A 22,467-nucleotide genomic window follows, 5' to 3' on the forward strand; every position below is an offset into this window, starting at 1 on the left:
TAGGTTACAACTCTAACCTTTATCAAAGAACGGGGTTTTACAAGGGTGAATTGGTATTTATAAAAATTTCTTTGAAAATTTAGTTATCAAGATCAAAACTTTTTCACTAAAAAATATTTTCAAGCATCAAAAACAATTTTCAACAATAAATCACTTAAGCATTAAAACAATACGTCAAGATAAATATATTCCCTAAGTTAAATGCTAGCTAAGAAAAGTAAAAGAAAAAATATTTTTCTAAGTGTAAAACAATAAATCAATATAAAACTATTTTCGTAAGGCATATATAAACAACAACTAATAATGCGAAAAATTAAAAAGAGAAACAAGAAATTTATAATGGTTTGGCTTTTTTGATGTCTAGATCCACTCCTTTGATAACCAAGGAATGTCGACCCACTAATAAGGATTCTTGCTTTTTAACAGGAAGCAATAACCTTTACACAATCCACAAAGGAATTCTTGCTTTTTCACGAGATCAAGCAATAACCTTACAATAGTTTTTTCACAGGATCAAGCGATAACCTTTACACAATCGATAAAAGGATTCTTGCTTTTTCATTGGATCAAGCAATAACCCACATAATCCACAATGTGTTTTGCAAATCTAGCTAGCTATAGTTGACTATGCTTCCTCTATAGTTAACTATGGTTATGTAATATTGACTTTTTCTAGCCTTTGACTTGTCGGGGTCAACTATGCCTCATTTAAAGTCAACTATGGCTATGCAATCTATACATTTCTTGCTTTCTGACTTGCCAAGGTCGACTATACTTCCTTTATAGTTGACAATGGCTATGTAATCTTCAAGTTTTATACTCTTTCAACCTTCAGATCGACTTGATCTTCTTTAGGATAGACTTTTGGCTTGTGTCTTGAGGTTTCCTTAACTTTCTAGTGCTTTTCTCCAACTATTTCCTCTTTGCCTTGTACCTATATTTAAATAACATTTCAAGGCATGTTTGCTCTTGCAATTTTAGCTGAGTATGCATTGTTTGAAAACTTATAAATATTTTCTAGTGATGTATGGCTTTCTAAACAAATATGTAACCTTAGAGAATTAAAATTGTACTTGAGACAATTTCAAATGCTTGACATTAAATTCAAGAGAACATGTGATTTTTGTGAAATCAAAACATGATGTAACTCAAGACTAACAATAATCTAGTCCTAAAATAATGAAAAGGAAATAAGTGTTTATAATAATTGGTTTTCCCAAGACATAGGTAATAAACCTATCACCATACACAATGTCTCTGTTATCATCATTCTTGAAATTCTTAGTGGCATTGCTATAAAAAACTCTAACAAGGTTTTCATAGATTCCTTTATTCATATCAATGTAATCATATCATCCTAATTGTTTAAAGGCATCGATATAAGGGAATTCTAAGGAAGCAAGGAAATTGAAGTCAATTAGTTTTCCTGATTAGACTTATGCCTAAAGTCATATGTGCAGCGACGATGAGACACGAGTATCAAGATCTAATTATGAGTCATGATCTACATAAAGGCCTATATCGGTATAGTCTACTAGACTCAAGCAAGCCTTACACATCATATCATTATACTCATATTATTCACTATACATATGAGGGTGTTTGTATACCCCATTTCAATCAAATCATACAACGCAAGTTATGCATACATACATACATATATATGTATGCCTATTTTGACCTATCTCTCTTTACCATTTATCCATATCTTTAAAACTTAAAAATATAAAAATTTCAAAAAATAACTTTAAAAACATTGGTTCGAAAAGAGTAATTTACAAGCTCACTTAAGGATTTACCAATATAACCTTGTATTGAAGTTGAGGTTTCACATTCACCCCTTTAAGAAAAATTGTCCTCGAATTTAATTAGCATATTAACCTTTACTCTTGAAATAGATGTGGATACTTCATCCTTATCTCGTCCTCAGCCTCCCACATCATCTTCTCACTAGAGTGGTTGTGCCATTGCCTTTAACCTAGGTTACTTACTTGGAACGAAGTTTCTTCATTTGTCTATCTAAGATAGCTATCGGTTGCTCTCCATAGCTCAAATCATCTCTTAAATGTATAGTCTCATGTTGAATCACATGCGATGGATTAGGGTTAAATTTTTGAAGAACAGAGACATGCAATACGGGATGTATATTAGAAAGATTCGGGGAAAGTGTTAATCGATATGCCACGACATCAACTCTCTCAAGGATTTTGAAAGGGCCAATATACTTCAAACTTAATTTCCCTTTCTTACAAAACCTCATAACTCCCTTAGTTAGTGAAATCCTCAAAAACACATGGTCCCTCACTTGAAACTCCAAGTCCCTTCGTCTGTTAATTATCAACATATGATTTCTGTATTCTCTATGTTGTTAACATTTTCTCACAGATTATCCATATCTTATGTGTGGCCTCTTAGACTAACTCTAGTCTTAAAAGTTTCCTTTCCTTGACTTCAAACCATCCAATGGGTGACCTACACTTTCGTCTTGCATAAGGCCTTGTATGGCCCCATTTGTAAACTAGATTGGTGGCTATTATTGTAGGCGAACTTTACTAGTGGCAAATGTTTATCCCATATAGCTACATAAATGACTACACATGCCCTCAACATGTCTTTTACTGTTTGTACAGTCCTCTCAAACTGTTCATCTGTTTGAGGGTGGAAAGTTGAGTTAAAATTCAACTGAGTACTCAAAGCTTCTTGTATCTTTCCCTAATATGGACCTGAGCATATTGAGTTACCCCATAAGTAGTATTAACTAATAAAAAATGAGTCGACTTTATCAACCGTTCAACTATAACCTAAATCAACTTGCACTCTTTACTATTACAGGGAAATCTCATCACAAAATCCATAATTATATGCTCCCGCTTCCACTTCGGTACATGCTATGGTTGTAACAATCCTGTGGGCCTTTGATGTTCCACCTAAACCCGCTTACACATTAAGCATTTAAAAACATAGTCAACCACATCCTTTTTCAATCTTTCCCACCAATAGATTTCCCTAAAGTCTTGATACATGTTAGTGGTTCTTAGGTGAACTATATAGTTTACCATGTGTGCCTTTTCTAAAATCTCTCTCTTTAATCCGTCAATGTCCTACACATACAATCTAGACCCACACTGTAATAATTGATCTATGCTTTTGAAAAAGCTATGTCATTTCCTCCCTTGAAGATCCTCAAAGGCCTTAACCACTCACTTATCCTTGTTTTGGGCCTATTTAATCCGATCAATCAAGATTGATCTTACTCTAAAATTGTCACAACCTAAATCTGGGAAATTGTGACCTGCACGTACGAGCTTTGTGGGTAAGCCAACGAGACTCAAGGAAGCCTTCATAATTGAGTCTTGTTAAACATATTTCATAATCATAAGGCTTCATGGCCAACATCACTTCATATCAACTTAAGTATTTAATATTCAACATTAGCTCCTCAACTCATAATAATATTCAAGTCTTAAACTTATCCTGCACATAGCCATACGTTGGCTAACTCATTATCATAAATATTTATCATCTCATTACATGACATTATACAGGGTGACAGAGTACCCATATAATCCATTCTAAAACATAACCATTTTTATACACTACTGAAGCATAATACTCGCCTATGACCCAGCAAAATGACACTGCTAGTTGATAACATACCACTTGCCAAAATTGCATGTCTGATGATGATAATGCTAAACTACCCGATCCTTTGTGTCTATTTATTTGCACATGTACAATTAAAGTAATGAGTCACACTAGTACTTAGTGAACAGGAACATAACAATTGTAAATGTGCAAGGATAGTTGCTACACATATTCTCTATTCGTGCATGCGTATCATATATCATAAAACATGTACATATAAGGCAAGTCAATTTTCACTTGTCGATCATAGTTTAACATGGTCATGGCAGCCGTACTACGCTGCATATCTTTATCTATTATCATACTAAAGTGGTGTAATAATCATCCTCACCTTATTCATCCATATTGATACAGTGCCTAATAAAGTTTATGGATGCTAATTGAGGTTGATTACTGAGTTAAAAGGGTAATTCAAAAGTGAACCTGTGAAATCTTGACCTCTATAAACACGTAACTAAAAGTAGACGCGATAATGCGAACTAGGGGTAATTTCATAATTTCTCTTGGTAGGCTCCTACGAGTGGGTTTTTTTTTATGCTATTAAGGTCTAAATAGGCCTAAGGAATGGATAAATGATGTTTATGATGGTAAATAAATGAGAAAATTAAAAATAATGATAATTTTCACAATAAGGGCAAAATGGTCATTTTACATCTCGGGTTTAAATTTTTACGTGTTCATGAACTTGAGTATTTTTTCTTTTTCATTCCACCTCCATGAAAATCAAATTTTTCATGTGATTTTTCCTTATTTTCTTTTTATTTCTTTTCTTTTTCTAATCCTTCATTCTCTTAACTTCTTGGGCACTGAATTTGCAACTTCTAACCCCAATTTCCAGCACATCTAAACCCTAGGAGAGAGAAAGAAAAATCTCTCCTTGTTTCTTATATTTTCTATTTCTACTTCACTTTCAACAACACTTAGATTTTTGGCTTCAAATCTTCATTTTCAAGGTTGAAAGGTATATATTTCCAACTTTTGAAATTTTGGAATTTATAGTTATATTTTCAGATTTATTCTCTAATTTTTTCAAATTATTTTTCTTGAAAAGATTAGGTTTTTGGTTGATCTTCATGCCTCCAAGCTCATCCAGGTAATGAAATTTAAATTAGAGTAGTTGGCCAAATGGGTTTGTGAATTAGAATAGAAACTTAGGTTAAATTTTAGGTTAGAGGGTAGATTGCCTATTGTAAATTCATTAGAATTATTAGATTTAATTTACAACTTAATTGAGGTTGTTATGGTTTATTGATAAATATAGGTTTTAATGGTATTTTGGGACTATTTGGATTAGGACCTTATTGGTGCTAGTTTTGTCAAGTGAGTGAACTTGCATTTCAAAAATTTTGTTTTGGGAATGTGAATGAATTGGTCCAACATTTTCTTAAAAATGGGTGCCTTGGGAACAAACCCTTAAAAATTGTGGTTGTTATGGATTTACGCACTATTACATTATGTTGGTAGATATATGTATATATGTTGTGCATAAATAGTTGATGTTGTGTGATAATTATACCCGTGCGTGTGCACGATGTGGGGGGATGCACATGCCGGTGATGGTGGTGGTGAGGGAGATGGATGATGATAGTGCCCGTATGCACGATGTGGGGGGATGTACACAATGGCACTAATTATGCACGATGTGGGGGGATGCACACAATGACTCCGGCTATGTGCACAATGTGGGGTGATGCACATGAGCTGGGTAAGATGATGGTGGTATTGGTGTTTACTTATGTATATATGTATATATATGATTATAAAATAAAAGTTCATGAATATGGTATATGATTGTAATGCATGTGAAATTTGACATGATGAATCTTGAGAATTTCCCCTTTTCTTGCAAATTGATCTTTATTGCAGCACCAAATGGATTTTTAGTACAAAGGAGGTCCCTTTTACACTTAGGTGCCCTACTTCTCGCTGCAACGAGAAACATTCTGTTTTGGCAGTCGAAAACTCGCTGTATTGAGAAACTCTCAGGTTCTAGTGCAGTTCTTTTAATTTGATAAAGATTTTGACCACCTTCCCGTCTGAACTAGGAAAAGTAGTAAACATCAAAGTTTTATCCTTGTCTCTTAGCTTTCTAACGGTCCAAAAATCAGGTCAATTAGACTTCTGCATCGGGAGATATGATAGAAAAACTGGAACACTAACGGTCTAAAAATCAGGTTAATTAGACTTCTACATCGGGAGATATGATAGAAAAATTGGAACACATGCAAACTGATATTGTTTCTCACTGCAGCGAGAAACATTATGTCCTGCATGCTACCTTATTCGGTTTTTGACATAGTTTTCACCCATTTAACTTCATGGATTGATCATGGGTTGTTGCAACACTATGAGGTTATTAATCAAAGTTTGAAATGAGGGATTTTTAGGAAGAAATTAAATCAATTGCATTGTTTTTTAAACAAGTGCATCATGATTTACAAATTCTTCCTGTTGATTGTTTGTTCCCTTCTTATGTTCACTCATTGAGTTTTGTACTCACTTTTTTAAAATTCATTTTTTCATATTTAGAGGCAGTTGGGACCTAGATTGAGTCGCACACATATGCTCGCCTTTTTGGTAAGTACTATGGTATCTCAGTAGCTACACCTTCATTATGGTCACTCCGCTGGAAGTCTAGAGTCCTTTTCGTTGAACATATGTNATATATATATATATATATATATATATATACATATATATATCTTAAGCAATAGGCGTTTGTGTTGATTAATGTTGCCACTACGAGATGGCACGAATGACATTATTTTGAACCATAAATATGAACATATGGTTTTGATAGAAAAGTAGAGGAATACTTGTTGATAAGAATTATGAAACACGGTTGTAAGAGCGAGTGATGAAATCGATGAATGGAGTCACATAAATAGGCTTGCTTGGGCTTAGTGGGCTATGCCCATTAGGTCCATGCACCGGTCATGGCCCGAGATTTAGGCCGTGACAAATATAACCTTCTGTCAAACTCATTCTATTGTACGAACTGGCACACCATATGGCCATCTACATATGTGGTTAAGTATACTTACCTCACGGCGCTCACCTCGACGTTAATCCATAAGCTTCTTAAGCACACAGCATATCATTAACACATAATAATTCACATATGGCTTTTACCTTAAGCCTTAGCATATATCATCATTTTATAGCATAACATTTCATGTATACATTTCATTCCCTATGGCATGCCACTACATATTCGTATCATCAAAACATATCATAAAATGGCCTTCCTTGGACATAGCATAGTCACGTACAGTGGCCAACTAACGAACAACAAATAATATACTGTCACGCCCTATTGCCACAGCAAACGATTGAGTCATGTTATTCCTCATTGCCAAAGCAAACGACGGAGTCAATAAACATCATCTGGAATAACCGCATCAGATGGCATCATAGCATTATAGGCATGAATCGCAAGTAGGACAAAACCACCATCCCTGCTTACCACCATCATTGTAGGTAGCACATGTCATCATCGCACAGTAGGCGAGATGAAACCACCATCCCTATCGGCAGCATACATAGTCACAGGGGGGTTGGACACTTTCAATCATCTTAATATACATCATCTGGAAGTCCTCTACAAATAGAACATACTTATTCTACATCATAACATTGTCTGGAATCATCCACGGATGATACATACATCATGTCATGGACCTACTTAATCATACTTATCACCACACTATCATGAGTCATACATACTCACGTACATTTTGTAATAACTTACTCATATCATCATCATATCACATTCCATATTTAGCCTAGGCATATCATAAGTTTTTCATAACATTCATTAGTTTAGACATAGTAATTCTAGACGTATATGTCATATACACATTCATCATAGCATCATAATTTCCCATGACATTCGCTCATAATTGCATTAACATCATTGGCGTAAGCTTAACCTTCTTAGGCATATTACATTATTCATAAATATTTTCTAGTTTAGGAATTCTACCTCTAGATGTACTCATAACTCATACATAACATACATTGTGCATTTTTATCATTGAAGCATATATGCACCCTAGTCGTCATGCTCCATATGCATAAAAGTTTTCCCACTCACCTTGACAATCTAGAGGTGCTCCTTAGTTAAGCTTCAATCCTTAACCTCCAATCATTTTTCAACTCACAAACAATTTAAATAGCTCTAAATTTCCTTTAAGCACATTAAAACATTACAAACCCATTAAATCCTAGCTTTCGAAAAATGTCAACTTTTCTAAAAATAGCCAAGTCCGTAGCATATTAACAAATAAGCTCAAATCCTTCAACAATGAGCTAATCTATACCTTAGAAGTTGGGTTATATAATTATTTACCCCAAACTCTAGTCAACTCAAGAGAGCAATTTTCCACCTAAGTTGTGTCAAATTAAATCTAAGTTATCAATTGTTCAAATTAGAAATCAATCCACAAAATTGCTTAATCTTACCTTTAGAAACATTTCCCAAGCTTTAATCCACTCCAAATAGCCTTGAAAATTATTTTTGGAAGCTATGGTTTGAGATTTTAGAAAGAGAAAGTGAAAATCATCCACCAAGCATTTAGGAGTGAAATCTCCTTTCTTTAACATTTAAAATCCATTATTTATCATTGGGATTTAGTGGGTTTGAAGGATGTAAAAGTTAAGAGAAAATAGATGGATAATGAAGGTGCGGAGAGAAAATGAGGGAATTTCATGTTTTGGGGCTTTTAAGGCCAAAATTAACTGTTTTGGCAGTCTAGGATCAACTATGGGAGGCTTGAAATCGATTTTAGACTAGATTGTTTACCCCTGCTCCCATTTCATTACCTAAGATCAACTATAAAGGCTCTAAAGTCAATCTTGGGCTAGTGAATTTTCCTTTCCTTGCTTTCTGCTTCATAGATTCGATCCTTTATGTGCTAAGATTGACTCTTGAGGCCCAAATTCAAAAATATTGGCTCCTTTGAAGTCTAAACTCATTCAAAATCTTCTCTACAACCTCCAATCATTCATATTTCACTTAAGATCAACACATAAGTTCATCGTGCACACCAATTTCTCATTCATGCCTTATGTCACATAGCATATCAATTAAACATGGCATAATTTGCATACATATCATACTCATCTCAATGCCAAACATATGCACTATATCATTCATGTGCCAAGCGTATGCACAACATCATTTTAGCTTTTACATACTCATACATTCCTTGACCATCTCTTTATAGACATAAGCATTCCTTAAATTCACATTCATACACATCGAAGTTCACATCAATCTACAAGCTAGTCTAGCATCACATATAGTTAACATTAAAAATCGAGAGTGTTACAAAAATTTGCCAATAATGCATCTGTTTCATTGACCTCAAAATGCGCTCTTATATATCCAAGATCATGCATTCCTTACACAAAAGGACCTTCATCAACCGATATATGGGCCCAACTCCCCATGGACTTTCCTCTCAAGGCATCCACCACTACTTTGGCCTTACTAGGATAATAAAGAATAGTGTAATCATAATCTTTAAAACAACTCCATCCATCGACATTACTTAAGGTTGAGGTCTCTCTATTAAAAAATATATTTCAAACTCTTATGGTTCGTATAGATCTCACATGTCTCCCCATATAACCAATTGATATATGGTCAAAATACCCCATAGGTCCTTGTATTATGGGATAGCCATTGCTATACTTTTATTTATGATCTAGAAATCTTAGTTTGCTGCCATGATTTAGTTTGTTGGAGCAATGGTCTCATTTGTTGTGATTTTGTTTATATTGTGTATATTTGAGTAGTGTTTTGTTGTAAAGGGTAGATATCGTACAGGGCTATATTTTTACTTGATTTTTGTTCTAATAGAGGTTACAAGCCTCTTGAAAGGGTTGGGTGATGTACATTTTGTTTTTTAGGTGTTCAAGTAGTTGTTGTAGGACCACAAGATCTTTTTGTTAAGTAGGAGTTTTTTTATTGGATGTTCTTGGATTATTGTAATGAAATGAGAATATTTTTAAGTGAAATGAGAATATTTATTAGCTTTCAAACAAAAAAAGTAGTGTAATTAGTTAGTGCTTTTCTTGTATAAAAGGAAAGTTAATGGTTTTTAATTACTGAAGAATAACCTCTAGCATGTAAAAGTACATTTTTGGTACAAATAGTAATGGTAAAAGTACCCAATTTAATCCTTATAACATAGATCTTTATTCAATTTAGTCCATATATTATTAAATTTTGTTCAATTTTGTCATGACCCGATACTCCCCTCGAGCCCATAACAACTGCCTTGGTGTCCCAATCGACACTCATTACCCGAAATGTCAACCGAAATCTCGCAAGGCTTTAATATCAGTTTCTCATTTCTCTTGTGAGTAACCGTTGCCAAATATCATGTTTTAAAATATTTTAAGCTATTTCCAACATAAATCAATAAAAAAATGATTTCTGTCTCACAGAGGCATTTTGGTCATTTTTTCCTGAAAATTTTGAAACCAGCTAAAAATGTAGTATGCGAGTATAAAACACATAATTCATAATCAAAAATAAGTTTAAACGTCTAAAACCTTCATTTAAAATGAAATTATGACTATTTGAATATAATAAAAATATTCAATAAAATATTCTATTTTCATATAAAACAATATTTATAGAGTTATCGGTAAATAATTTTTATAGCATAAAAGCTAAATAAATTCATAAATACTGTAATACAGATAATCAAAGTATAAAATTTAATTTACAGTGACACGTGGATCCACGAACGACCAAAAGTATCAAAAGCGGTAAACCTACCGTTTTTGAGGATGCAAGTCCAATTGTAACCCTCAGCAAAGTGAGCTATCTACCGACTATCCTGAGCTTGAAATGAGTGAAAAGGAGGGTGATGAGATTATATAATCCCAGTGAGTAAACAAATATCATCTAAAATATCTAAAACTGAGTAAATGGAGATTGATAAAATAGATTAGCATAAAAATGATTCTCAGCATTTCGAACTCATTTTAATAAGATAAAATAGATTCATTTCACTAAAAAAAACAACGAGGCTTATGATTTCTTGAAAAGTTTGGCTCGTGCCAAAATCATTCTCATACTCAGTTATTAGGGATACCTTGGCCGATGGCTATCCCAACCGAGTCTGCCGAGGCTGTTAAAAAAGTTATGTACACATAAATCATGTTTTTATTTTGAAAACATAGCCGTTTCTTGGCGTTGGCTGAGTTTTCCCTCACGTGGTGGTTTGGCGTGAAGTGAACTCTAAAGTTTTAACCTCAAGGCTGGTCCACTGAACCCGTCCACTGCAACGACCAATTTATAACCCACCAATTCAGTAAAATTCAACAGCATGACATGGTAATTATTTTATTTTATAGCCTTTCAAGGCAAATCAACAATTCATACTTTTTCAGCGCATTTGCCAATTCAGCCATTCATGCCAATATTATCATAAGCCATTCAATTCAAACCATGATTTATAACACAACAATTAGTCTCCAATTACTCCATTTTCAAAACCATCATTCAATTTCAAGACAATTTTATAAAATCATTTCATTTAATCACATTTTGCTTATAAAACATAAAGATTTACCATTTAAACTCATTTTCCATAAGATCACAAAAACGAAATAAAATTTACTTCAAATAATCAAGATGATGATAAGATTACTCACTGTATCAGGAGTTTGAATTTTGGAGTACTCCGACTATTGATCCTCAGGTGCAATTTCTTTGCCTTTTTTCGGAGGATTCACCACTTAGACATAATGCAAAATCAAGCAATTTACCACATTGGTGCTAAACCGTTATAAAATTAATCTAAACTCTATATGAATGCATGATATGGAACGCGAATTGTTCGGATTATCGTTTACATGCGGTGTCGGCCTAACTCGATCTATCACTCGATTAATTGGTCAATATGTCCAATTCAACTCCAATAATTCCATTGTTCCTCCAATTCTCCAAATCACCAAACACAAGTCAAATAACATAAAATTCAGCAAAACCATCCTCACATTTCTTCTTGAGAATTTTGGCCATGGTGAGTGCATCAACACTATGATTTTTCCTACTTGATTTTCTCACCATAATTCATCATTTCCTAACCAATTCACTTGAAAAAAAAAACAAATCCACCATCAACACTCTACAAGGAAGATTTGGCCAATGATGAACTCATGAGGAATATGTGAATTTCAAGCTTAATTCTTACACTTAACACCATAAACAACTAAAAATATCCATATATCTTAAAAATCTATCTAAATCATCATCAAATTCTCTCTCCTAGGGTTTGGTCAGCACACTATCCTTCATGATATCTTGTGATTCAACCATGGAAAATGTAAAATAATGCATAAGAAAGATAGATCACAAGCTAGAGTTAAGAAATTTCACCTTTGATGGCTTGATTACTTGAAATCCACCAATTTTCTCTTGAATTTTCACTCTAGGGTTTTTGTTCTTCTTTTCTTCCTTTGTTCTTGCTATGGCTGGCCATAAGAATGAATGTGGAAGAGTTCAAATTGGCTTTATAAAGGAAAATATTAAATGGACAAAAATTTGCCATGTGTCACCATTCCATTGGGCCATGTGTCATACTTACCCATTAAGCAATCTCTCTCTACTATATAAATTTTCTCAATTATCCATGATAATATTGGGTAAAATCCATGTGCTGGACAAGTGTTGGGTGGTGTAAAATTACAATTTTGCCCTTGGGGTGGCAAAATGACTATTTTACCTTTATGCTCAAAAAAATGTTGGAATTAAAATTTTTCACTTCTCAAACTCAAATTATACTCCAAATGATCAATCTTAGTCAAAAATTTCATCCAACACTCACATCTTAACCTCGGATAGCAAACTGACCATTTTGCCCGTAGGTCATGAAAATTTTAATTTGATTCCAAATCAGTCCTCGAACTCCGAATCAACATTTTAAATCATTTTTGGGTTTTAAAATTCTCAATTTCATCTTAAAATCTCTATTTGGAGTAGTTTGAGGTTAAATCAACTTAGTTGTACCATTTGGTACATTATCGTCCTTTAACGATTTTTTAGGTACCCAAGTAAGCAAACATGCATTCTTATGTAGGAATGACATAATAAACATATTGTAGAGCTGGGCTTGACAAATTTATTTTTTGTACTTTACATTTTTATTTAATTTAATCTCTATGACATGAAACAAAAAAACTAGCATGAAAAAAAAGGTTTTTTCAAAATTTTTTTGAACTTGCCACATCATCGTTGCCATGTTAGCATGTTAATACCACACCATTGCCATGTCAACATAGTTTGATATATTAGAGCTACATAAGTGTCATTAACTGTCAATTTGGACGACGTTAAAGAGAGGGACTCGATTGAATAAATCTTAGAGTATTAGGGTTAAATTAACCAGTTTTGAGTAAAGAGATTAAATTGATAAAAAATCATAGTATAAGGATATTTGTGTTACTTTGACCAAAAAAAATCCTATTAATTTTATGTCTTAATACATTTTCATTTTAATAAAATTATATCACTATAAGGAATGGGTCAAGCCCGTTGGCCTATAAAAAAAATCAAACCAAGTCAAAATTAGAAAAAAGAAAAATTGGAAAAAACCGAACCCTTGGAATCACCCCGTGAAAAAAAAAGACAAAAACAGAACAGGAAATCCCTTGTTCCCTTCTTAGGTTAGAAACTTCTCTTTGCGACGACGCGTGCATTTGAAGACAAGAAAAGGGACGCTCCGATCAAACAGCTCCTCATCTCTGGCAATCTTCCAAATTCTAAATCGAAGTCAAATCAGTCTAATCCTCCTGTTCCTTTAAGGAATCAAAGAAAGAAAGAAAGAAAGAAGATGAAGAGAGTCTTCGGCGTTAAGAAAGACAAGGAGCCGCCGCCTTCGATTGAAGATGCCTCCGATAGGGTTTCTCTCTCTCCCTTCTGTGTTGATTTTAAAATTTTCGTTTGATCTGTTGATTTCTGACTTAGTATTAGGGTTTATCTGGTTGATTACAAAACTTAGTTTCAAGAAAAATTTCTATTTTTGAAATAATATGGTTGAGATTTTTTTTTTTCAGATAAATAAAAGAGGTGATACGGTGGATGAGAAGCTGAAGAAGCTAGATGCCGAGCTGAGTAGGTACAAAGAACAGATAAAAAAGACAAGGCCTGGCCCTGCTCAAGAGGCTATTAAAGCTCGAGCCATGAGGGTTCTCAAGCAAAAGCGAATGTACCTGCTTCTTCTCTATCAAATTATTCACTTTTAATTTTCTTATAGTTCTCGTCAATGCTATTTATGTCAGTTTTAACCATGTATTATCTTTGAAGAATAGAAATTCTTAAAATAGGCATTATATTGTTCAGTGCATTATAATGGAAATTTAAACCAATGGTATGTTGCTTTATGGCAAGTTGTATGCTTTATGAATCATTGTCTGTTCTATCTGTTACTTGATTGAAATTTGTTGCTTAAGGTTGTATCTTTTTTTTTTTTTGGGTGTAATTTCTGAATATTATGTGCCATTTTATGTGCGAATTTTTTTTTATTTTTACCTCATGCTATTTTTGCTGATTAATTGGTTGAGTTTGAAATCATACAAAGTGCTCTGTTATTCCTTGTTCATCATATCTGATACTCATCGCTTCTGGTTAGGTATGAAGGGCAACGTGACATGCTTTACAATCAGACATTCAACCTTGATCAAGTTTCTTTTGCTGCTGAGGGTCTTAAAGATGCTCAACAAACTGTATGTGGCAACCTTTGACTTCATTCATAACTTTCAATTTGTATATCTGACATGTTGCAGTAACTAATAAGACACGTTTTTCCATCTAACATGAGATTGTTATGTGCTCATTCATTGGCAATTGCTCATCCACTCTATGTTTTCTGAGGAGCATTAGTGTAATTGTCATCGGCTATTTTTATAAGATTGGGTAGCTTGTACCAGTTATTAAATGTTTGTTCCATGCTATAGTGGTTTTACAGTAAAACATTTGTGTTTCTTGGTAGCGCCCAAAGGGGCACAGTTCAGGACTATTCAGGCGAAGCTTTTTCAGTTACCTTATTGGAATCGGCTGCCTACCTCATGAGAGGTAGGAGATGAACCATTTGTCACTGGGGAGAGGTTTCTTCATTGAATATGTGATTAATGATTAATCTATACCCTGAATTGTTTATACCTGTAGGATATGGATGCCTTTGAACATCCATGCATAATAATGTACGAAGTACTGCACCTTATTACAAATTTCAAATCATGTCTTTTGTCTGTGCCAGATGTCAGCCCTGAAATCTGCTAACAAGGAGCTGAAAGGAATGATGAAGACTGTGAAGATTCAAGACATAGACGTGTGTACTCTCTTTATACTTTAAATTCTCCATCCTGCTTCCATTTTAAAGAATATCTTATTATATATAATTCCTTTTATCTATAGAACCTGCAAGATGAGATGATGGACCTGATGGATGTGAGTAATGAAATTCAAGAGACCTTGGGTAGAAGCTATAATGTGCCTGATGACATTGATGAGGATGAACTCATGGGCGGTAAGCTTTGACCTTACCTATAGTCACAAGCATGGATTTTAATTCTTTTTGCTTGGTTACATATGTAAAATTTGATAGAAGTATAGCAGCTTTTTTTTTCAACTGTAAGCATGGAAGAAGTAAATGATGGAAATTGGTGTTAGTATCTTTTTTATTGCTACTATTATTAAATTTACAAAATAATAACTTATACAACCCTATCAGCTGGAAAATCTTGACTTCTGCATGTGAAAGACACTTGGCTATGGGGACTTGCATTTATAGCTTCAGTGTTATGTGTGCTTGCTGAAAGACTTTAGGAACTGTCAAGAACTGCATGTGACTTAAATGTTTTTTCACTCTTTATATTTTTTTGCTGATCAATTTTGGATTGTAGAACTTGATGCTCTTGAAGCTGACATGGGAAGTGAAGCTGATGGCGTGCCCTCATATCTTCAACCTGATAAGGAGGAACCCGATTTGGATGCGGAGCTCAATTTGCCTTCAGCACCCTCAGGAAGTACAACAGCACCTGCTGGCAGGTCCAATGCTCAGGTAATGCTGTTACCCTGTAGTTTTAAGTCAAGTTTTAAATTATAATTTAATACAAGAATTTTTATAGTTTTGCTTTACATAGGCAGCACGGTGTGCTTAAAAATTGGGATATTTGTACTGTTGATCCCATCCTTTCGTTGGGGTCCACTTTGCTCCCACTGTCCCTATTTTAACAATATGACAATAGTTGTTTTCGAATGACAGTAAGATTTATTGTATGTTTTATACTTCCATCAGTGCTCATTTTGTCTATTGTAAGTCCCTATGTTTTCTACACTTCTACCCATGGCCATCTTTGTAGTAACTGCTCTTGATAGCTGGCTTCTTGAGCTCATGTAATTTATAGTTATAATTGGTTTTTAAAGCTTGTAAAATAACTATATCTTGAGATTCGGTTTCATTTTTACATCAATCAAAACTTGTTTTAACTTTGTCGCTCAGCAGGCTGAGGATGAACTTGGGTTGCCAACTGTTCCTCGAGCATCTGTCCGCAGTTAGATGGTGTGCTGCTATGCATATAGGCAGAAGCTGGATGGAGCATGCCCTTGTAAACATATTGTGCAAAATTAACTTCTATTGAACTGCGATTTAATTGATTTTAGTGGGTTGGGATTTATAATAAGCATGACTGCATACATTTCATGAAAAGGGGTAGAATTGTCTTAATGGGAGTATTAATGTCTATGGTTGCGAGGATCACACTCCATGTTGGAACCTTACAGTGGGACAAGTATGGAATGGTAGTATGTGGTTAACATATGAAATGTTGATGGGTTGTTTAATCAATTTTTTATAATTATTTACTTATTTTCGTTTTATCTGTGATGATCTTTAATGTGGGTGATTGAGAGCTAATAAAGCTTACAATTTCTCCTATTGAGACTGGCACTAAGGTCTACAAGCATAAACAGTCTACTCTCCATGCTAATTCTTCTTAATTGTCATTTGTGTGAATCATCAGTAGAGATTGACAACTTCAACAGCTTGTGATTTGCTACAACCTATTTTGTGAAGAGGATTGAATTGTGCCTATACTATTGTGATTTTGACGCCAAGGTATCAAGATACTATACGTTTATCCTTTAGTTAGGATTATCTATAATAAATATACCAAGTAAAATTCCGTATATATACTATGATTGAATGTTTATTGTTTTGCTTGTTCCTAACAAGAAATTAGATGATCGAAACTTGGATTTTGTATTGAAATTATTTTGATTTATTTAAAGATAAATCGGATAATTCATAAGTAAATTTTAATTTACCAAATTTAAATATTATAGTGACAGGTAGGTTTTAATTCATCCAATGATGTGTCTTTGAGAAAAGTAATTGAAAGATTAATTATATGATTAATTTAAATAGTGTCATCAAATGCACGCCACATGCTTCATTTTTTAAAAATTCTTTCATTTACTAATTGTTAAAAGACATGTAATATTTTGTAATTGAATACATTTTTCTCATTCTACAGTACAATGGAGTAAAATTTTATATATATATATAGTCTAATGGATCTCATTGTAAGGGTTATCCCAGGAGTGGGCGGCTCGGCTGGGTCAGAAGGTCGGGCCTAAATTAGAAGGCCCCTACCCTACTTGACCCACAAAAAGTTTAGACTTGAACTCAGTTAATGCATTTTGATTTAATTTTAATTTAAAAATATATTTAAACATATTAAAATATTAATACAAAAAATACTAGTTAATATTTTAATAGTAAATATAATTTAGATTTTAAATGATCAAGTTCAATTGTAAACCTGACAATTCGGGTTAACGTGTCGTAATGTTAAGGTTAAATACGAACACGACACGTTTAATATTCGTGTCTTAAATTTAAAATATGTATACGTACATGTTTAATACACGTGTAACAAGACACGACATGATTAACACGTTTATTAAACGTGTCAATATACGACACGACACGATTTATAACACGTTTAACACGATCAACACGTTTAACACGATTAAATAAAAATATTTACAATTAAATATAATTTTATTATTTAAATTTAAAATCTATAATTATAAAAATAATTATAATAAAAAAAATAATAATAACATCAAATAATCATCAAAAGTTAAAAATTAGAGTTGAACATGTATAATTACATTATACCTTCTATAAAATTAAAAAAAACTTATTAAAATAATTATTTAAAATTATTTATATAAAATTAAAATAATTTTTAACTATTAATTTTTAATAAGTTAATAAATGTATTACGTATACACATTTAAACTCGAGAACACGATTAAACACGATAACACAATTAAGTAAACGTGTTTAAACGTGTTTTAAACGTATTTATCGTGTCAGACACGTTAAGACACGAAAAATTTTCATATCTTAACGTGTCAGACAGATTAAATACGAAACACCTTAAGATTAAACTCAAAATCTATTTAACCCATGTTTTCTCGTACTGTGTTAACATGTGTTCAAATTTATCAAGTCTACTGTTCAAGCACAATCTCTGCGCTTAGATTTCCAGACTGTCAACCTGATCCGTCCATAAACATCTCTGTTCCTCACCACCAGAACCGCTGTTGTGCCTCTTGAATGTTCAGCCCAATTCTCACCCCACAACGGAAGACACACAAAATTGGACTGTCAGGATGTGCTGAAACTGCAGGGGCAGGTAAAGCTCTAAAGCACAGCCATGACCAACCATTCCCGTTAGGGCACAAGATTCTTAAGCCTTGTCAGAGTTTTTGCATTAAAGAAAAGAATGGCAAAAAGCCTTTTGTACAAGGCATATCTGGCATCAAAAACTAAGTTTGGTAAAAATACAAGTCTTGTTAGGTTATTATTAAAAGTATAAAAAAATGTCTAGTACGTTGTACCATGAAATTTAATCAATTAAGGTTAAGTTTTGTCATGTCTAATATCTGCCAAGTGACTAGTGATCGCGCTGCCTCAGGTGCACCACTTGCGAAAGCATTCATCAGTCTCTCATTTTCTTTCTTCAGCAACTGATATTGACCTGCAACAGAAAAGCATGATGACAGTAATTTAATGGAACATAAAATTTCTTCTACATTGTTGTAAGAGAATTGTTTTTTGTTTTGGTAAGAATTAGAACAATTGATATTGAATTCATGGATTCATCTTCTCATGTTAGTTTTTTTTGTTTTTATAATTGGGGGAGGAGAGATTCGAACCTTGCTTTCTAAATAGAGGATCATATACCAACCAACGAGTCAAATGCTCAAGTGCCTTCTCATGTTAGTAGTTTGCTGAATGACGAAAATATTTTTAAGTTAACGTAAGAGATATACTCCTGAAGAACCTAAATCCTAAAGTTTTAAAGTGACAAAACCATTGTATCTCAGCCAAAGTTTTAACTCAATAGCTGGTATATGACACCTTTGTTTGACATCTTTCAAGCAAAGAATATCAGGATAGACAACAATAATATTGTGCATGTTATTTTTCTTCCTTTTCCCTTTCCTTTACTTATTTCCTTTCAAAACCACTTGCATTTGATGAGTCGAGTAATATTCCATTGAACTTAGTATCCTAAGAAATGCTCTAATTCAAAAGCTATGTCAAAATAACAGTTTAAATTTACCAATGCAGCAGAGGAATCAGTTGAAACCTTTTGCAACCACTGTTACACTCATTTAGTACATGAGAGTGCTTTTCTAACCAAAGCCATAAATAACTAATGCAATTTTAATATATGAATTTTTTTTTTTTGGTATACTTGATTATTGTAGTTGTCTTTTTCATTTAGGCAAAATGACCTCGAAGAGATTGAAAGGTGATAAACCTTTGTGTTATTTTGCCCAGACCACAGCTATTGAATTTCTAAAGAACCCAGGATAATCGACAGGATAACTCACCCTCTTTGATAAATATTTGGTCCTCCAGGGTGGCCAGTCTCTGCATTAATATGTTGTTCTCCATGTACAAAGCAACACATTGCTGATTCTGAGAAATAACTCTAACTTCCAGCTCTGTATTTAAAGTCTGCATGATGAAACATAGCCAATAAATTTCCTTTGTTTGGCAACAATGTCAGCAGCACCCTGTGACATTTCTATATGTACTATAATATTGAAGCTGAAGCAGTGTCAGCCAAGATAAAAATTCTACTAAGCTCAAATGATGACATTACAAGCATAATACTTTACAAAAAATTCCACATAGGTAGCACCTACAGTTACGGTGCAGGAACAGTTCTCAATGATTCAAGTACGAAGGCAGAGCTTCACAGTAAATGATACAATAATAGTAGGTGCTAAGCTTCTATAAAATATCTTTCTTTTCTATTTCCAGTAATCAAGTACATTTCCTAAGCTAAAACCTCGATGGGTATGGATAGACTTATTTATCTTACTCAGCGCATATATCTTGAACATTATAACAATACCTAAGAAAATTACTAGGTTCTTTTAAAGATCATAAACAAGACCACTTGCCTGCAGATAATCATAAGAATAGATTAGACTGTAATATTCATTAATTAGCACAATTTAATCTAACGACATCTCCCAGAGCAATTACCTGGAGAATGTTTATAGTTCTTTCTAATTCTGCAATATACTGAACTTGGCGGTCCCTTGAGTGCTGCCATGAGTTCCTAAGATTTCATACCAGACAAAAATGCAAAAGCAGATATAAAACCCCTGTATCAGTACTATTACTTGTCACTTGAGCATCTTAACTTTGAATTCGAAAACTGAATATACATTATAACAGTAAAAACGTTTTAACAGAAGAACACATGCCAGTGGAAAATGATTGAATGTGAAGGGTGATGGATTACTGCACTGTCCCCCTTTCATCCCATCTTAAAAAGGGCCAGAAAGCCAACAATCTTGAAAGTTGGAAATACTACTACTGATACAATTCTTTCCTCCCTTCCTGAGCCAAAACCCAGAAGTGCATCTACTTCCATTTCCCAAGGAAAAAAATGGAAAAAAGCAAGCTAAACTTTATAAGGATGTTGGTTCAAAATAGCTTCTTAACAATACTAGATTGTACTGAAACTTCAACTGTGGCATGATACGGCTTGTGCTAGTACAATAAATAGTATTCTAATGCACTCTTCAGAAACTTGATTGAGAATATAAGCTATGAAATACTAGAAATAGTTAACAAGATGTATCCAAAAATACCAGGAAACAACTAGAGAAGCAAACTGCCATGGGTTTTAAAACTATATGAACTAAAAAGTCCTTCAGGGCACTATGGCCATGAAATTCTTACACAAAGAAAGGAATAGTAAATGTAAATTTGACATAATTATAAACAAAGGGAGCAAACACTAACCGTTTTACGGTCTTTGCTATTGCAGGCTCTCCAACTGATTGCTGCATATTCTGAGAAACGCTCTTTGATAATGCTGAGGCCAAGGCATAGTCTGAAACACTAGCACTTTTTCTCCTAGGAGAGTTAGGCCCGTACACAAGTGTTGATTCCAAGCCAGTTAAACCAACAGAATTCTCTTCAGCACCATCAGCAGCTAAACCCGGAATCCAGTCCTCAAAAAGGGCTTTTGACAGGGCATGTGAATCACTGACCGCCCGCCGAACGAGAGTTCCACAAGGATTTGCTTCTCCTTGTCTTGGCAGATCATCCGCCCCTGCTGCGGCCTTTCCCTCTAAGACTGAGTTTTGGGTGGAAGGGTCAGGAGAACTAGATGACCTTTGAGCTTGGCTTGAGCTTGACATTGTGGGAATGAAGATTTACTATATAATAGATGAATAAAACGTCAAAAAAGGACAGACAAATTCAATTCGATAATGTCAGGGGCATCATTATATTATAATATAGGAAAGCTTAAAACAGGAGGAAAGTTGTGAAGAATTTGTTCAAGTTAATTTAGTTTTAGTCCTTGGTATTATAAATGCAAAAATCAATGGCATAATAATGGTTACAAGATTATTATAATTTTCCAAAATAAAAAGCAATTTTCTGTTTTGCTGTCTGTTTGATTGGATTAGCAGAAGAGCCTATTTGAGACCTGAGGAAACCAGACCAACAGGAACAGGAAAACCCAGAATATATTTTGATGTTTCCATCTCTCTCACTCACTTTCTAGGGGAAAAAAACAAAAAAAAAATGGGAGGAAAAATCAAATTAAGAAGACAAAAATTCTGAACCAAAAAAACCCACAAGCCTAATTAACCTTTTGTTTGTAATATTGTTGGTAAACCGAAAAAAAAAAAATTAAAAAGACAAAGAACTAATGCAACAGTGACACTCAAAACAGTAAGGTTTACAGTTTTTACCAGAGATGAAAAGCAATATGAACCCTAAAAGACTCAAGCAAGTAATTTTTCTTTTATTAAAAATATAAAAAGAAAAGAAAACTCCAATCAAAACCCAATTTAACCAAACTCGAACAATTTTTTTTTTTTAAATTTTGATAGGAAAGAAAAGACAGTGTAAAGTTTAACTCTGTTCTGATTACGGGTTTCACCTTTTGTTCCATGTAAGTGCAAATATGTTGGGCAAATCACTTGTCTATTTCTATGTCTCTCATTTTCTATCTCTTTTCTTTCTTAATATATAAAAATTACGAGCAAAATAATATATTTTCTACCACTGACCGATTCCAGGACGGTACGGCAAGGCTGTGCCTTTGCCTTCCACTTTTTTTTTCTTTAAAAAATGAATAAGTAGTTATGATACTATATTATAAAATTTTTTAAATAAGAAGAAAAATAAAAGTAAAGTTGTCAAAAGACTAAATACTCAATTTGAAGTCAAAATCTTAGAT

At 33.6% G+C, this 22,467-nt stretch overlaps 2 protein-coding genes and 1 long non-coding RNA gene across 5 annotated transcripts; 1 reads left to right on the forward strand and 2 right to left on the reverse strand.

Moving 5' to 3' along the window:
- Window positions 10,858-12,084, reverse strand: LOC108663770. The gene is made up of 3 exons (XR_001929793.1): window positions 12,047-12,084; window positions 11,320-11,402; window positions 10,858-10,944 (listed from the first exon to the last, which is right to left on the reverse strand). It is a non-coding gene; the product is annotated as an uncharacterized LOC108663770 (long non-coding RNA).
- Window positions 13,500-16,546, forward strand: LOC18586845 (charged multivesicular body protein 5). The gene is made up of 7 exons (XM_007010413.2): window positions 13,500-13,568; window positions 13,723-13,874; window positions 14,298-14,391; window positions 14,925-14,996; window positions 15,083-15,194; window positions 15,571-15,728; window positions 16,173-16,546. Exons 1-7 carry the CDS (start codon window positions 13,500-13,502, stop codon window positions 16,224-16,226), a joined length of 711 nt encoding a protein of 236 aa, XP_007010475.2. The 3' UTR covers window positions 16,227-16,546.
- LOC18586846 lies at window positions 17,911-22,218 on the reverse strand. 3 transcript variants are annotated; one of them, XM_007010414.2, is made up of 5 exons: window positions 21,015-21,939; window positions 20,247-20,322; window positions 19,583-19,709; window positions 18,581-18,720; window positions 17,911-18,495 (listed from the first exon to the last, which is right to left on the reverse strand). In XM_007010414.2, exons 1-4 carry the CDS (start codon window positions 21,413-21,415, stop codon window positions 18,593-18,595), a joined length of 732 nt encoding a protein of 243 aa, XP_007010476.1. In that variant the 5' UTR covers window positions 21,416-21,939; the 3' UTR covers window positions 17,911-18,495; window positions 18,581-18,592. The 3 variants fall into 3 exon arrangements, with proteins under 3 accessions (XP_007010476.1, XP_017984144.1, XP_017984143.1); XM_018128655.1 differs by adding an exon at window positions 22,168-22,218 and having other exon boundaries at window positions 18,424-18,720; window positions 21,015-21,433; XM_018128654.1 differs by having other exon boundaries at window positions 18,424-18,720; window positions 21,015-21,938.

Source organism: Theobroma cacao, chromosome 10 (assembly GCF_000208745.1).
Source record: "Theobroma cacao cultivar B97-61/B2 chromosome 10, Criollo_cocoa_genome_V2, whole genome shotgun sequence".
Classification (NCBI taxonomy): Eukaryota; Viridiplantae; Streptophyta; class Magnoliopsida; order Malvales; family Malvaceae; genus Theobroma; species Theobroma cacao.